The sequence below is a fragment of the Toxotes jaculatrix genome, chromosome 9 (genome assembly GCF_017976425.1).
Source record: "Toxotes jaculatrix isolate fToxJac2 chromosome 9, fToxJac2.pri, whole genome shotgun sequence".
NCBI classification, from domain to species: domain Eukaryota; kingdom Metazoa; phylum Chordata; class Actinopteri; family Toxotidae; genus Toxotes; species Toxotes jaculatrix.
In genome coordinates, this window is record NC_054402.1 from 25,014,480 (window position 1) to 25,032,319 (window position 17,840).

The 17,840-nt window shown below is 44.3% G+C and overlaps 1 protein-coding gene across 1 annotated transcript; it reads left to right on the forward strand.

The window, feature by feature from the left end:
• Positions 1-1,896: 1,896 nt before the first annotated feature.
• Positions 1,897-16,904, forward strand: LOC121186972 (galectin-9-like). The gene is made up of 8 exons (XM_041045930.1): positions 1,897-1,997; positions 9,871-9,959; positions 10,236-10,443; positions 11,854-11,973; positions 12,100-12,231; positions 13,037-13,125; positions 16,194-16,350; positions 16,525-16,904. The coding sequence occupies exons 1-8, from the start codon at positions 1,962-1,964 to the stop codon at positions 16,669-16,671; spliced, it is 978 nt and encodes a 325-aa protein (XP_040901864.1). The 5' UTR covers positions 1,897-1,961; the 3' UTR covers positions 16,672-16,904.
• Positions 16,905-17,840: the final 936 nt, after the last annotated feature.

Consider the following 17,840-nt stretch of genomic DNA (forward strand, 5'->3'; position numbering starts at 1 on the left):
ACACAATGCACATAAAGGGCACTGATATTACTTCCCTAAGATCCATGATTGATTTAAAGATTACACTGAGACCATTCCAGGCTGTGAGCTTACATCACCTTGTCCAGTGCACTGGTAACATTGGTTTGATAAGCACTGTATGCATAAAGAGTGGACTAACACTGTTTACAGCCACATTATTAACACTGTTAGGATTACAACACTTAATTTTACAGCAATAAGAACTTGTGTCCTGGGCTTATAATATTCTATTTAGTGTAAGTGGGGTTTACTGTAAGTTCACTGGGATATAGAGTATGACACACTGTCATTCAGTGTGAAAAAACTGAAGAGGAAATGTAAGAGGAACAGACGGGTTCCAGAAAGGCTGTGTTCAGATGGTGAAAGTGTTTAAAACAGAAATAACTGACAAACTAATGTTTGCTGTGTCATGACCTTGGGTAACGCTTCGCCTTTTTGACTTTGTCAGGGCACTTGCTGTTTCCTCTTGTCACTTGCCGAGTAAATGGGAGAACTTCAAAAACCACAGCTGCAGTTTGAGAACATCTGGAATGTAGAGTTTCATTTGGTGTTGAATCTTTGTCTTTTGGCACTCATTGACCGGGTGATTGGAAGGCAAACATACAGTCCACAGTTAGCCACAGTTGATATGGCTCTATCTTATCTGCAGGCATGTTACTGCTCTCTGTGACCTCCTGGAAAAACTAGTCAGTCGGCTGCTGCGAGGCACATGACTGGTTGTTCATCAGCTTCTGTAATAAAACCTCTGCAACCTTTCTTTTTTTTCTTTTGCAGGGAAGCAGTGTTACTGCAGACTGACCTCATGTTAGGCAATGTTACAGTCAAAACAAAAAGCTCTATTACAAGTAAAAGTCCTGCACTCCAAATTTTACATAGGTTAAATATTACCCATATGCAAAATGTATTAAATGAAAGTGCTCTTTACACAGAATATCATGCCCTTATCATGCTGTTATACATGGTAGTCATTACTAAAGGCTCATGGATTTGATCCTGTTGGCTAGTTTCATTTCTAACAATACCTCACGTGTTATAAGTCCATCATATGCTACAAGAGTGAAGTAGCATCAGATGTGACACATTAAGTACAAGTAACTTTAATTTGAAATTTAAATGAACTCTGTAACTAACTACGTAGGTTTCATTCCCGGGCCTTTCTGAGTGGAGTTTTCAAGGCCAAGTCAAAAGTCAAAACTATTTATTTAGCCCAAAATCCCAAATTTGTCTCAGAGGTATTAACAACATACTGAAAATGGGAGAAACCTCTGAAGGAACAACAGAAGAGTCTCTCAGGATGGACAGCTTCAGATAGAGAAGTTAAGTGTGTCTGGAAAGTCTGAAAAATTGAATATATACATTGAGAAAGAGACTGAGAAGTTTGTGGCCTAAGATAGAATGTGTCAGTTTCAGAAAACCTAGCAACATAGTCTCCTCCTACATTTACACGCTCACTCCATGTGGTCATGGAGCACACAGATCCCTAGATCGTAATACTTATGATGCATTCAGGGAGATCAGAGAGATACGACTTACTGCAGAGTAAACAGACATCAGCCGCTGTCTTGTTTAGAGATCGCACACACTACTCATATGATTCACTTCCTTTTCTGACATCCTGTGCTCTACTGGCCAAGAACCACTGTACAAGTTCACTTTAAAGTTGCATATAATCAAGTCAGTATCACAGCAATCAGTGTAAGTGTATGGAAGATGTATTTCTCTTCATCCCGTAGTGGGTTCTTTACACACAATCGGTTACTGATCGGACATGAACTGTATAGATCGGACTGCCTTCAGATAAACACCCCCTATTTGAAGGGAAATCGAAACCCATCAGTAGAATAAAGGCGTAACTTGTAGGCTGAAAGTGTTCAATTTGCATCACAGTCTAGAGCACACTTCCTGCAGCTCAGCAAACCTGCACAGTTCAGTTTGGGACCATGGCTTTCACTCAGCAGACACCTTTCTATAACCCAGTAAGTGGTTCAAACTTATGTTTATTTTCATATCTTTTATGTTCCTGAAAAGTGTTGTGTTGCCTGTGGGCCGGACTGCAGGGAGGGCTGGTTGCGGTCGGGGCTGTGGCACGTTTATCCCGTTACAAAGGCATGGGGCTGGAGTAAAAGTGCAGCAGGACTAGGCTGGAGATTCTCACTTTTTGAGTTTTCCTATACGATCGGCAAAAGTTAAAGCAGGAAAACAGGGTGTTAAGGGTTCCTCTTCCTATCATCGACATTTTACGTTCGACAAACAGCAGTTATTTCACAACTGTTGTCCACAACCTGAAAATCTTTCCATAATGCGCGAAATCAGGTTTACACATAAAGAGTTATTGATTCTGTTCCCTCAGTCTGATCGTGACTGTTGGCTTAGAAGTGTAGAAACATCAGAAACTGAGAATGTGTGTGTTCCCTGTGGGCGGTGGGACAAAACGAAACGAGCTCAAGTAAAATCTGATCTGCACTGTCCTATCAAATACAAATCACCTTGTGCCAGGGTAAAGGGGGTAAAGCCTAAATTTATAAAGAAATTAAAGATTCTGCTTAAAAAGAACTCCAACAACGCTACATAATAGTTTGTGATACTCAGGTGAACTTTGCACATGCTTAATCACTGGATTGGTGGCAACAGTGGGTAGGCCTTCTCAAGGAACCAGACACAAAACAGATGAAAGGCACACGTATTTATATTAATATTGATTTACTTATTTACTTTTATGGAAAACACATTGCGGATCAGATCCAAAGTCAGTCCCGACAGTTTCGTTTTGTTTCACATAAACCAAACTCAAACTCAGCTCATCCTTTAGCCTGCAGCGGTGATAGAGATTAGCGCAGTGAGGGAGTTGTTCGTACGCATCGCTGAGTGCGCTTTTACGCAGCGTCCCCAGTGGTTTTCAAACGTAATTTGGCAGCAGTACAGGACGAAAAACATGAAACAACCAGCCGGCTCTGGTTTGTTTACTTCCCGTTTTCTTCATAGTCATTCAACTTAGTTCCAATCCATATTTTTCCCCTGGATTTGGAGGGAGACCAGCTCTGTCTGGTAATGTGTTTGGCTTATTGACTAAGGACTGGATTGTCATAGTCTGCAAATTTATGTCAAGTTATGTTTTGTCTGGTGTCTCTATTGTCTTGTGGCTTCTTGTTTTATTTTGAAATCACTGCCCTAATGTATCTTGTCTAGTTTTACTTCCTGTCTTTGTCTTGTTTCCCACCGTTTCCCCGCCCTAATTGTTTCCACCTGTGTCCCCTTACCTGTTGTGTGTATATATAGTCTGCGTCTCCCCATCTCCTGTGCCAGTTCGTCTTGTCATGTTGTCAGACAACCAGCCTTTGTTCATGTTTCCCTTGCCAAGTCAGGTCGTGTATTTCTGTTGTTACTTTTTCCTAATCATAACCTCTGTTCTTGTTGTTAGATTTGCTTTGTTACTTTGTTTAGCACATTTGCCTTTTCTCCTCAAATGAGTGATTTTCAGTTGTTACCTTGTTACCTCCTAGAGTGATTTTCAGTTGTTACTTCGTTACCTCCTAGAGTGATTTTCAGTTGTTACTTTGTGAATAAAATCGTTTTCTTTGTACTTTTGCCATCGAGTCGTGCATTTGGGTTCAAGTCCTAGTTCAGTCATAACAGTACGAACTCGCCAGAATGAACCCAGCCGACTCCGACCACCTATCGGCGGCCGTACGCTCCCAGGGTGCCCGCCTGAATCAGCAGGAGGAACAGATGTCCTCGCTGCTTCAGAGCATGAAGGGGCTGGTTACCAGTCAGGAGGATTTCAAGGCGGCCATGACTACCCAGGTAAACCTCCTGGCTTCCCACGTACATCAAGCCCTCTTAAAGACTTCTTCCTCCCTGGACCTGGAAGCCGCACCATCCTCGGCCGCTGCCAGTTCCTCGCCGACCCCGGTTTCCCACGCCACTGCTCTCCACCTCTCTCCCCCGGAGAAGTTTTCCGGTGAGACCGGGAAATGCCGAGCGTTCATTGTGGACTGTGAGATGCATTTTGAACTCTTGCCTTCAGCTTTTCCCACTGAACGATCCAAGGTGGCGTTCATGATCTCATACCTAACCGGGAGGGCGAAGGCATGGGCTATGGCGGAGTGGTCCCGTGGTGCTCACATCTGTCAGTCCCTCAGTGAGTTCATGGAGGCGCTGAGGAGGGCTTTTGATCCCCTCTCTTCGGACCGAGAGAGGGCTAGAGACCTGTGTACTATTAAACAAGGTACGGACAGGACAAGCTATTCGCTTTCGCACGCTAGCCACTGACAGCGGGTGGAATGCTGCTGCGCTGTTTGATATTTTTCTCAAGGGACTCTCTGACCAGATTCAGGATCTTTTAGTGCCTCTTGACCTGCCTCCTGATCTTGACTCGTTAATTTCTCTGGCCATAAGAACTGATAATCGTTTACAGGAGCGTAAACGAAATACCTAAGCTTCGTCTGCAGCCACTAGATCCAGCTGGCGGAAGTTTCCTCGTGTCTCATCGGCGGTGCCTCAGACGGAGGCGGTAGCAGAGAAGGACGAGGAGCCCATGCAGCTGGGACGCACCCGGCTGTCCGCGGAGGAGCGTCGCCATCACCAGCAGGAGGGCAGGTGCTTTTACTGCGGACAACAAGGTCATCTCCTTGCGTCGTGTCCAGCAAAAGGTGGCTCGCCAGTAGACGGGAGGTTTCTGGTGAGCCGTTTCACTTCCCCTAAATTCCCTCCCCGTGCCTTAACGGAGATCCAGGTAAAGCACCATGACACTACGGTTTCACTCGGGGCACTTATTGACTCAGGTGCGGATGAAAGCCTCATGGACTGGGACCTGGCTTTAAAATGGTCTGAGGGATGTGAAAGTGGTTGTATAAATGTTCTCTCTGTGAACTGTGTCACTGATTTTGAGGCTCCTGATCTCAGTACGGTTCCTAGCTGTTATCATGACTTGGGGGAAGTTTTCAGCAAGAGTAGGGCTGCCTCCCTTCCCCCTCACAGGTCGTATGATTGCCCTATTGATTTAATACCTGGAGCCCCTATTCCCAAGGGCAGACTGTATTCCCTCTCAGGCCCTGAAAAGCAGGCCATGAATGACTATATTGAATCCTCACTGAAAGCTGGCCTCATTCGCCCCTCTTCATCCCCTGCCGGGGCAGGGTTCTTTTTTGTGGAAAAAAAAGATGGGTCTCTTCGGCCTTGTATTGACTATGGACCTTTGAATGACATCACTGTTAAGAACCGGTACCCTCTGCCCCTTATGTCATCTGCTTTTGACCAGCTCCAACAGGCCAAGGTCTTCACTAAGCTAGATCTTAGAAATGCCTACCACCTAGTTCGCATCAGGCAGGGCGACGAATGGAAAACAGGTTTCAACACACAAAGTGGTCACTATGAATATCTGGTGATGCCATTCGGGTTAACTAACGCTCCTGCTGTATTTCAGGGAATGATTAATGATGTCCTAAGAGACTTCCTGAACCACTTTGTGTTTTCTATGTGTATCTGGATGATATCTTAATTTTTTCTCCAGACTTGGACTCACATGTTGGCCACGTACGTCAGGTTCTCCAGCGGTTGCTGGAAAACCAACTCTATGTCAAAGCTGAAAAGAGCGATTTTCATGCCGACTCTGTATCATTCCTTGGCTTCATCGTAGAAAGTTAGCGCTGTGGCTCAGTGGCCAACACCTGATAGCCGCAAAAAGGTTCAGCAATTCTTGGGATTTGCTAACTTTTACAGGCGGTTTATCAGAAACTTCAGCACCATAGCTGCCCCTCTCCATACCCTGACCTCTCCACAGACTCCCTTTCGGTGGTCTACTCAAGCGGAGGAGGCCTTCCAGCAGCTCAAGGTGCGGTTCACCACCGCCCCCATCCTCACGGTTCCTGACCCCAGCCGGCAGTTCGTGGTGGAAGTAGATGCCTCAAATGATGGAGTAGGAGCTGTACTCTCCCAACGATCAGAAAAAGACAACAAGCTTCACCCATGTGCCTTTCTGTCACGAAAGCTTTCACCCGCCGAGAGGAATTATGATGTCGGCAACCGTGAGCTGTTAGCAGTCAAATCTGCTCTAGAAGAATAGAGACATTGGCTTGAGGGGGCGCAGCACCCCTTCATTGTCTGGACAGACCATAAGAACTTGGAATATATCTGCAAAGCTAAAAGACTTAACTCCCGCCAAGCCAGATGGACATTGTTCTTTAATCGTTTTAACTTTGTGTTGTCTTACAGGCCGGGGTCCCGGAACACCAAGCCTGATGCCCTGTCCCATGTGTTTGACCCCGAGCCCGCTGCCAAGGATCCTGAGCCCATCCTTCCACTAAACCGTGTGGTAGGAGCGGCAGTGGTGGAGGAAGTACTGAAGCTTAGTACTTAAGTAAAAGTACAAATATCCTGCAAAAATATACTGAAGTGAAAGTGGAAGTACTGCATAAAGAATCTTACTTAAGTAAAAGTACTAAGTACTTACTTTTAAATTTACTTTAAAGTATTTTTTAAAGTAAAAGTACTCACACAATGGGTTGTCTCAGTGCCGGGACCATTTTTTATTATTCTTTTTTTTTGTTTTTAATTACTTTATTGATCCCTCCTGCGGAAATTATTCTCTGCATTTTACCCACACCAAGTGAACAAAACACACACAAAAGCATTATGCACATGAGCAACATACACTAGAGACGCTGGGGCAGGGGGCTGCCTAGTGAGGCGCCTGGGTGAATCGGTGCTTTGCTCAGGGGCACCACGGCCATGGTCGCAGAAGCAGGGGAGGCGCGTCTCCTTCACCACCACCATATCCGTTTTTTTTGCGCTTGGTCGAGGGATCGAACCCACGACCCTCGGATCTCAGGCCGGTCCAAAGTCCAAAGCCGCACTCTTAACGTACTGCGCTGCGTCCCCAAAATTTTGATAAAGAATGTAGATATACTGATTTATGCCTCTGCCTATGTCACCTGCTTAAATACGGCCAAAGATGGCTGTCTGATTCTGAGCTGGAGGGCTCACACTCAGGCTCAGCCGACGTTGGCTCCGGGTTCGTGTTTCATGACGTTTCTTCTCGCCGGAATCAGGCCAGTTCACCAGCTTGTGCTGCTACCAAATGCGCGCTCTGCCATCATTGGAGGTAACAGAGCCACCTGACTGGTCGGCAATGGCAAACAACGCCTCAACGCAAGCAGTTTATTTTTTTTTCATGCAAGATTTTGAGGAAATTATGTTCATAACATGTAACGAGTAACGGCATAAATTGTAGAAATGTAGTGGAGTAGAAAGTACAGATAATTGCTGCGAAATGTAATGGAGTAAAATACAAAGTATGCATTATTATTTTTACTTAAGTAAAGTACAGATACGTAAAAAAATACTTAAGTACAGTAACGAAGTACAAATACTTTGTTACATTCCACCACTGAGGAGCGGTGACTTGGCAAATAGAAACTGAGGTGAAGCAGGCTAATGCTGCTAACCCGACACCCAGAGGTTGCCCGGAGGGTCGTTTGTTTGTTCCTGTTGGCATGCTCACTTGCCACCCAGGAATCAAAAGAACTATGTATGCCATTTCTCAGCGGTTCTGGTGGCCATCCATGGAGCGAGAAGTGCGGGAGTATGTGGAGGCCTGCCCAGTCTGTGCCCGTAACAAGACCTCCTCCAGAGCACAGATGGGGTTGCTGCAGCCTCTTCCTGTTCCCACTCGTCCTTGGGCGGAGATTTCTCTGGACTTCGTCATGGGGCTCCCGGTCTCAGCAGGTAACACCACTGTTCTCACAGTGGTGGACAGATTTTCGAAAATGACACATTTCATTGCTCTGCCTAAGTTACCTTCAGCCAAGAAAACGGCTGAAATTATGATGATGCATGTGTTTCGCATCCATGGATTTTCCAAGGATATTGTTTCAGACCGGGGGCCCCAGTTCATCTCTCGTTTTTGGAAGGAGTTCTGTAACCTCATCGGAGCCACTGTCAGCCTCTCCTCGGGATACCACCCAGAATCCAATGGCCAGACAGAACGTCTCAACCAGGAGTTAGAGACCTGCCTCCGTTGCCTCGTTTCACAGAACCCGACTACCTGGAGTAAGAACTTGGTGTGGGTGGAGTATGCACACAACTCCCTTCCCACGGCCGCCACTGGTATGTCTCCTTTTAAATGTGTGTTTGGATATCAACCTCCTGTTTTCTCTGAGGCAGAGAAAGAGATCACTGTCCCGTCGGCTCACGCCATGGTACGGCGTTGCCACCGCATCTGGGCGGCCGCCCGTAAGATCCTCCTGCGCAGTGTGGACCGCATGAAGAAAGCAGCAGACCGGAAACGCCGCCCTGCTCCCGATTACCAGCCTGGCCAGAAGGTCTGGCTCTCCACTAAGGACTTACCCCTTCATGTTGTTTCCAGGAAGCTGGCTCCCAGGTTCGTGGGTCCATTCCCCATTTCCAAAGTTATTGGCCCCTCCTCCATTCGCTTGCGGCTGCCCCGGTCTCTGAGAGTCCACCCTACCTTCCACGTTAGCCGGGTTAAACCGGCTAAAGAAAGCCCTATGGTTCCCCCATCCAAACCCCCTCCTCCCCCCCGTATGGTTGATGGGGGTCCGGTCAAGTCTCTTCCGCAACAAAGGTAGGGGCCAGCAGTTCCTGGTGGATTGGGAAGGCTACGGTCCTGAGGAACGCTCCTGGGTCCCTGCCAGTTTTATCATGGACCCTAACCTCATTTCAGACTTTTACAGACATCACCCAGACTTGCCTGGTCCGTCAGGAGCCGTCCCTTAAGTGGGGGGGGGGGGGGGGGGGGGGTACTGTCATAGTCTGCAAATTTATGTCAAGTTATGTTTTGTCTGGTGTCTCTATTGTCTTGTGGCTTCTTGTTTTATTTTGAAATCACTGCCCTAATGTATCTTGTCTAGTTTTACTTCCTGTCTTTGTCTTGTTTCCCGCCGTTGTAATTGTTTCCCCGCCCTACTTGTTTCCACCTGTGTCCCCTTACCTGTTGTGTGTATATATAGTCTGCGTCTCCCCATGTCCTGTGCCAGTTCGTCTTGTCATGTTGTCAGACAACCAGCCTTTGTTCATGTTTCCCTTGCCAAGTCAGGTCGTGTATTTCTGTTGTTACTTTTTCCTAATCATAACCTCTGTTCTTGTTGTTAGATTTGCTTTGTTACTTTGTTTAGCACATTTGCCTTTTCTCCTCAAATGAGTGATTTTCAGTTGTTACTTCGTTACCTCCTAGAGTGATTTTCAGTTGTTACTTTGTGAATAAAATCGTTTTCTTTGTACTTTTGCCATCGAGTCGTGCATTTGGGTTCAAGTCCTAGTTCAGTCATAACACTGGATGGCTCGTAGCAGCTGCTCCATTCTCCCACAGCACCCCGAGACTCGCTGAGTGGTCTGCCCCGAAAAAAATATTTCTCCTCTCCCCATTGTTATTCCACTCTGATGTTTTTTCTCATCTCCTCTGGACTGCTTAAAGCTTATGTAACGTTTCTGTGGAATTCATCCTTGCTCCCCCCGCCCCCACACGCCATTGGCATTCTGTTGTACAGGGATTGGCTTAAACATTGATTAAGACAAACACATGGCTGTAGCATGAGTTAATGAAGATCGATAAAAAAAAATTTTGTTTGTTTTTATAGATTATTAGGTAAAATGTAGGTAATATAATTTAGGCTTAGACTACAGAAGGAACCATGTTTCTTAATTCCATCCAAATGTTCCAGTTTACCCAACATGTAGTTTAAATACAGTGATGGACCCAAACAGTCTTGGATACTCGGGTACTACAAACAAGTTTGATTTGATTTCTCCAGTACACAACTATTAAAAAGCATATAAGCATTTCCTATGAAAAGCAGAAACAACTATTAACATGTTAAGACCTGTCCTTTCTAGTCAATCCCCTTCACTGGATCCATCCATGGCGGTCTGCAGGAGGGGAAGATGATCAACGTCAGTGGACGGGTCTTGCCAGGAGCCGATCGGTGAGACTGCCATCTTTTTTATCCTGAAATGTTTTGTTTTTGTTTGGGTTTCTTAACTTGATCAAAATATCCCATTTACACATTCTTTACTATATTTTTGGCCTCACTCATACAGTTATTATCATTATGTCTATATGTTACAGTATGTAGACAACGTCAGAGTTAGACAGTGAAATAACATTTTCAATTTAGACTCACTTCTAGACTTATTTAGCTATTAAGCAACATTTTTTAGTTTTCCTAATGATGAAATGATTGACTTCTGTTTTTCTCCAGTTTCCATGTGAATTTACAATGTGGCTCCAGGACCAATGCGGACATTGCTCTCCACATTAACCCACGGTATGAAGGTAGCTGTAATTATGTGGTCACCAACACCTTAATGAATGGCAGCTGGGGCCCTGAAGAGAGGAAGTACGACTCTACGTTCCCTGCTGGCTCTACCTTCAGCCTGCTCATCACAGTCTCCCGGGATTTCTTCCAGGTTTGTAGGGGCTGAAATTACTGACAATCTGAAAAATGATCTGCTCAGTTTGGTCGGAGTAACTTTCTGACAAATGTTTGCGGTTTGAGAGATTTAATTTGAGTTGCTGCCTCTTCAAATCCAGTTTCTTTTTGGAAATATATTAGTGTCTTTTGGGAGTGCACAACAGATCATTCTGAGCTTTTTTGTCATCTGCCTGCACATGCAGAAAGTTATATTTTGTGCAGACATTATTATCACCCATCCATCCATTTTCTGCTGCTTATCCGGTGTTGGGTTATGGTGGCAGGGTGGCAGGAGGTGTGTCAGCCAAGACAGCCCAGTGATGTCCACAGCCTTCAGCATCTCAGGGTGAATCTCATGAGAAGACCTCTGCCAGTGAAATGGCTTCTCCTGAATCTTCAAACTCAGCCTCCTCCACAGAGGCTATGTTGGATGGGTTCAGGAGTTCCTCAGAGTACTTGTTCCACCGTCTGGCGATAACCCCAGTAAGGGTCAGCAGTTCTCCTCCCCTGCTGAACACAGTCTGGGCCAAGCCCTGGTTTCCTTTCCTGAGTCGTCTGGTGGTTTGCCAGAACTTCCTTCAGAGTTCAGCCAAGAGTCTTTCTCTGCAATCTCCCCAAACTCCTCCTACACTTGGGTTTTAGCGTGTGCGACCACTGCAGCTGCAGTCCCTCTGACCTTCCAGGAACTGTCTGCTGCTTCCTGGCAACCCTGGCCCAAACTTGCCACAGTCCTTATGGCCAGTCATTGACTGCCAGAGTGGTCGAATGACAAAGCGCCACTCAGGTTCAGATCTGTGGTATCATGTCCAGGACCTCAAACAAACAACAGTCAGAGCCTTTCTCTCACAGCTGACTCACAGCTGTGGCCCTGAGAAACTGCAGACAATGAGAGAGAGTTCTGTGCATGGAGGTGAGCCCAAGTATATTCGGCTATGTCTAGTTGGTGTCACTTCACCTCCCACACCAGCTCTGGTTCCTTCCTCAACAGAGAGGTGACTTTTCATGTTCCTAGAACCAGTCTGTGATGCCAGGAGTCAACATGCCCACGTCTCTGCCTTTGTCTGCTGCCTGGCTTCCACTGCACCCAATCCTCATGTCTGTCCCTGCAGGTGGTGAGCCCACAGGGTGGCGGCTGTGTCCTGTGGGTCAAGGCCTGGCTACCAGACACTTGCTTGGCAATCTCCTCTCTCTGTGTCTGGCTCCAGAACAACAACAAGTCTCAAGTGTACAGTTCTCAAGAGCTTAGTCTGACAATTTGGGCCATTTAAGCGAATTGGAGTCGTTATTTTCTTGTTGTCTGTTTTGTCTGCATTTAACTCACTTTTTTTGGGTTGTTATTTCTAAAAGTTAAAATGAAAAAATATTTTTCTGACAGAAATGTAATCCCACATTTTCTTTTTTCCAGCTGAGTGTCAACGGCTCCCACTTTATGGATTACAGACATCGTATTCAGTTTCAACAGGTGGACACCATCTCAGTAGCTGGGAAAGTAGAAATTGCTTCCATTGCCTTCCAGAGCCCTGTGGTGAGGATGTTCCTAGAACTGTTTGTCAATATGCTTTTATTACAAACAATCCCAAAGCTCATAAAAAGAAACACAACATGCGGTGAGATTAAAATGGTTTCCTTTTATGTTTTGTTCCTTGGACAGATGGCATTTCCTGGTCAGCCTGCATTTGCTTCACAAGTAGCCTTTCCACCTCAGGCTGGGTTCCCGGCTTTTCCGGCATTTCCACCTCAGCCTGGATTCCCGGCACAGCCTGGGTTTCCTCCTGCAGCCCCTGTGAGTATTAGGCGGGGTTGCAGTTCTACAGACATTTTACAGAGCTGCTCTTTAATATTAGCATTAACAACTGTTTCGGTTGAGTTAAAGGATCAGTTACACAAATTAAAAGAAACACAAACATATTTTTGACTTACTCCAAGTAGTACTTTCAATTTCAGTACAGTCTCTCCTGGAAGTCTTTCATATTGTTGCACTTAGTTGTCATGACAAGTGACAGAAATAGTTGTGTCAAGAATATAACGGTATGAAGTGGGAGCTTGTAACTTAAAACCCCGCCCCCCGAAGAAGGGCGCCTCAATGAGGTATCCAAACTAGGCAGACAGTTCATTATGGTCACATTATGACTGTCTTCAAGGGGCTTCATCCAGCACATGATACCTCCCACAAATATGGACCTGTGTCTCCAGGGTGCATTTCTGTAGAAGCAGACTATACATAGATTGATACATAGTGGTTTTAGGTGAACAAGATTCTCATAAAAACCATAGACTGTGGTTGGTACTCACCACCATACCACAAGATGGAGGATGTAGAGAAGACGCAGAGATTGTTCAAAGGCCCAGGAAGACAAGTACACATGCCTCCTCAAACAAAGAACACAAAGGCAGCTCCACATGCTGTTGAGTAATGTCACAGCAGGTGTGTTGGATTAGTGTTAGTAAATTAGCAGCAGTTTCATGGTATTTGGACTGTAAATGAATGATACTATGAAGATTAAAACAAGAGTGCATTATAAGTAGATTTACATAATTAGTAATGAATGATTTCATAAATAATGAATTCCCGTTCCATCTCTGTGCAGGCTGTTCCATACAAGAGCATCATCAGTGGTGGACTCCAACCTGGCAGGACCATGACTATCCAGGGGACGGTTCACCCCAACGCCACAAGGTCTGATCATCAGCTGCTGCTGAATTTCACACCTCACACATCCAGACTGAGGACTGTGTAGGGAGGGTAGTTCTGATATATACAGAATACAATACAGGCTCTGACTGTTTATCAGCCTTTTTAACAGTTTGACAGTTATATTCAGCCCCAGGCCACATCTTTACCCAAAGGCACATGATGTGTAGCCATGTCTGGTGTATGTCCAGCTAAGCAGTAACCACACTGGTTGTTTGCACTCACCTGACCGAAGTCAGCCTGACAAGAACTGATATACTTTTCCTGACAGTGCACACCTGTGCCTAGACTGCACATCGACCCAAAATGTTCATACCCTCAGAACCGTGTAAGAGTTACCATCTGTTTTCTTTATTATAAATATTTGCTTGTGCAAAACTGATGTTATTTTAACTTTTATTTTTAGGTTTAATGGAATAAGCATCACTTTGCAACAGTAAATTCAGAAGACAGGATTTATCAGTGGCAGACAACCCCACACATTTATTTTGTGCTCATGGCAGGATTTCCTCTGTGGTTGTGTTACGAGGTATCTGATTGGGTCTTAGAGTTCTTCCGTATGTGAATGTTTGAATCTTTAGCTCTGAATCCTCAAACTGAACTGAGTAAAATGCATCATCTGTGTTTTGGTGCATTCGCTTAGTATAGAGCAGCAACATAGGGAAGTGCATGGCGTCTCTTTAAATGACTAACGAGGAGATATTAAACCCCCTCCAGGAAAGTGTAGAGGACAGAGGACCTGTTTGCTGTGGCCGTTAAACTAGTTTGACATACCATCAGACAGAGAACCTGATTTATAGCATATGAACATAAACCCACAGCTGGTCTCTGTGCTGTTAATACTCGTTTGGAAGAACCACAAAGGCGCCATTAAAGTAATTATTGTTCTAATGACTCTAAACCTACATAGAATCTAAATGAGTTTAATCTTAATCTTATCTAATTGATCTAATTCCACATTTCAGAAGCAGAAAAGAAACAATGAGAGCCGATGGCTTTGTTGTCCCAAAAACAACTCTTATACGTTAATCTCACCACTATCAACAAACCAAGCTGCCATATCTCTCAACTCCCCCCGGCTGTCAGTGAAAAACTGTGTAGTGTCAAAGGAGCTGGCTCATTCCTTTCACCTTTCCCTGAAGTTTTTCCCGAGTTGGCCTGAGTGTCTCTGTGGGCGAGGTCTGTGAATTTCTGTGGAAAAGAGTAAGTCAGTCGCTTGGATTTCTGATATGGGAACAGCCTCTGTGCGGTCGTCACGTAGCTCATGCAGTCTGATAAGTTGAAGTTTCAGCTTTGCCCTGCATGTTGAGAATAGAAACTGTACAGCTGATAGCAGCATAGCAGCAAAACATCTGGTTACATGATACTCTGATCATCAAATGAAGTCATATAAACTGTTGAACCTCTTCCTCTTCTTTTTTTTTGCTGCTTCAGAATGCCGAGTCATGATGCAAACCAAATGTGCCTCCCCCACTTTCAGGGATTACATAATGTAGGATAAGGATTGTCTGATATTGATTTTCTGCGTTTTATCTGCACAGACCTCAGGAGATGGTGGCTCTGCTCTATCCTCCTCACACTGTGCCTGACTGAGTGAAACTGAGAGTGTGAACTGTGGTTTCTTGCTGAGTTTTTTTTGTGGCAGGAATCGTTCTCAAAACAGGAAATGATGACTGTTTCCTCATTCAAAGAGAAAAAAAAAACTGTATTAAGCATTAAGTTACCATTCTCAACTTCAATTTAAGCAATTTGATTATACACCATAACTCGTGCTCTCAAACTCCTAAACCATCCACAAACATCAAACATGGCTTCAACACTGAAACTGTGATTTCCTCAGAGAATCATTTATTTAGAGAGAGAGTCGCTCAGACTTTGTGACATTCCTCAGGCGGTTTGAAGGCCACTGTGAGTAGGAGCTGAAAATTCTTTACTTTGGCACCACCTAGTAGGACCGGTAATGACACTGTGGAAATTCTACAGGAAATCGAACTCAGAATTTAGTTCTTCTTCTATGTGAGCACTTTATTACTCAACACGTGTCTTGATATGTAGAGTAGAGCGATATAACATATAGATACTACAAGAGGTTACAAATTTGTCAAATTTCGTGTTTATCAGAGAGTTGGGCAGTACTGCAGATCAATAAGCAGGCCTGCTTTATGACATAATGAATCTTTATATGATTTTAGCTTTAATGTTATTAAGTATTTCATGGGTATATGGGTCAGGTATTTAATTAGCTGGACAATACTTTTAGTGCACAAGACACAACAAAACGTTATTTTTAATCTGTAGTCCCTGGGCTTAGGCCATGTACAGGTTGACCACATAAAAGATAACAATCACTTGTGAGGAACTGCAACATTACACTTTGAGAACAGACGTGACAAAATGTCATGACGACCAGAAACAAAGTCAGACAATGCTACAGCTAGAAAGTATATCATCATTAGAAACAATTCTTCAGTTTCCAACCACACGTTGTATTAATGTTTGGGAACATAATCAGAATGTGCCAGATCAAATATAGAGCATTACAATAGGAAATCATACATACTAAGACATGCAAGATATACCTCAGCAGGCACATACATAAGTACAGGACATGTATTTCACAGTATTCACAACAAGCTGTTTAAAGGTCACTCCGCTGATTTCAAATTACACCTCAGTGAAGATGGGAGATTCACAGGAGACAAATAAAAGTGGTCAAAATCAAAGCAGCAAGGGTCGAGATATTCAGACTTTTAGTCCGTTCATAGTTTGGGTCAAGCTTTAAAAACACTGGGTCATACACTTCCTACGATGCAAAGACCCTCTCTACCTGGTGAACCCCACATATTTCAGACCGACGTCTCCAGTTTGAAATGCAGCTTTTCTGTTCAAAATAATGTGCAGTCTTGATTCATAATACGAGATAACTCCTGCACAACCACTGAAGACATTATACAACTGTTAACATTGGCTAAGTGACTAGTAAACTGACCTTTAACCTTTTAAGGCCCCTAGTTTCATGTTGTACTCACACTTTCCTCTGTGTTTCCTCTCAGGTTCAATGTGAATCTTTGCCATAACTCTGGCATCGCTCTGCATTACAATCCACGTTTCAACGAGAACACTGTGGTTCGAAACACCAAGCAGATGGCGCAGTGGGGCACCGAGGAGCGTGACGGAGGGATGCCCTTCTACCGGGGACAGCCTTTCACGGTACAGCTGCAAACACTTCACTGACCCACATTTAGTGCAGAAAGCAGTTTGTACATGTTGTCGTATCTATATCACTTCAGCCAAACGCTTAGTAAAACCAGCTCTCCAAAGCTCACCCTGCAGAGATACAGTTCTTTCTTCATGTGACTGTAAAAAGCCCCTTTTGTCTTTCAGTTGACCATCTGCTGTGAGAGTCACTCCTTCAGGATGGTGGTCAATGGGATGCAGGCACACTCCTACAGGCACCGCTTCACTCACCTCCAACACATCACCTCCCTGGAGATCGACGGCGACATCAGCCTGACCTCTGTGATAGCTTAGAGATGTGTGACTGACATTTTACACACAGTCACCATAAAAGCAGTTATTGCATTTATCAGTTAATTCATTCTAAATGATTACTTTGGGTGTTTACTGGACATTGTGTATTTGCCTCCTACATAACTCATTCAAACTACAAATAATCATTCTCATTTTTATATTATTACATGCTATAGTTTTCTTGAACACATTGGTTCTTAAAAAAAAAAAAAAAATCGCCAGCAGTTTATAAATGAAGTTCAGTCGGGTTGAATTCAGTAGTCTGGGGTTTGTCCATTGGTGTAGTGTGTGATGTGGGGACATTGTCACTGAAGTGGAAGGAGTCAAGACAAGTTGAGATATAGTGAGTACAGCAGAACATCAGAAGACAACACACAAACCCACAATTACTCCTTAATCCACTGAACATCAGACTGAAGGCAGCTAAAAAGGAAAAATGTCCACAGGTGGACCTGTCACTGTAATAATTCCTCCAAAAAATAACATACTGTTGTGAAATACAGTTGCCACTTAATGGTGTAATAATTAATGCTTTATGAAACATTGAAATAAAATTTAGTATAAAGACAAGTGTTATGGTGATGAATTATTTCCTGCTGGAACTAATAGACGACTGACTACTGTAGATTTTAAACAAGTTATTAACATAACTGTATCAGCACTGAATTTGGTAATTTTATAAATTCACAATTACTAAGATACTCTAAAGTATCTTCATACTGTTGTAACAGTTCAATCTGATAATTGCAATGCAAACACAGAGCAGGAGAGTGAAGGCAGAGCTTCTCAGTCCCAGCAGGGAGGAACTGATGAAGATGTATTTGGACGTGGCTGAGAACAGGTTGGAAGAAGTGATGACCTGAGACACAGGTGAAACACAGAGCAGACAGGTGAGGGCAAGATGAAACACCGGCAAAACTTGGCCGTAGCTTCTGTTACCACAAAGGTGACTGAATGATCTGGTGGAGTCTAGAAGGATGAGCCAGGGTTTTATATTAGGAAGGCTTACTGAGGTGTTCAGCTACAGGGGTGTAGGTAGAAATGTGGGAGCAGGGGGGCTAGTCTCCTCCACCACATATTGAGGGGAGAGGGCATTATGTACAGAAAACTGTGCCTGAAATAACGTCTAAAACATGTTCTTCAGTACTTGACAGTCATTTAATCAGTGC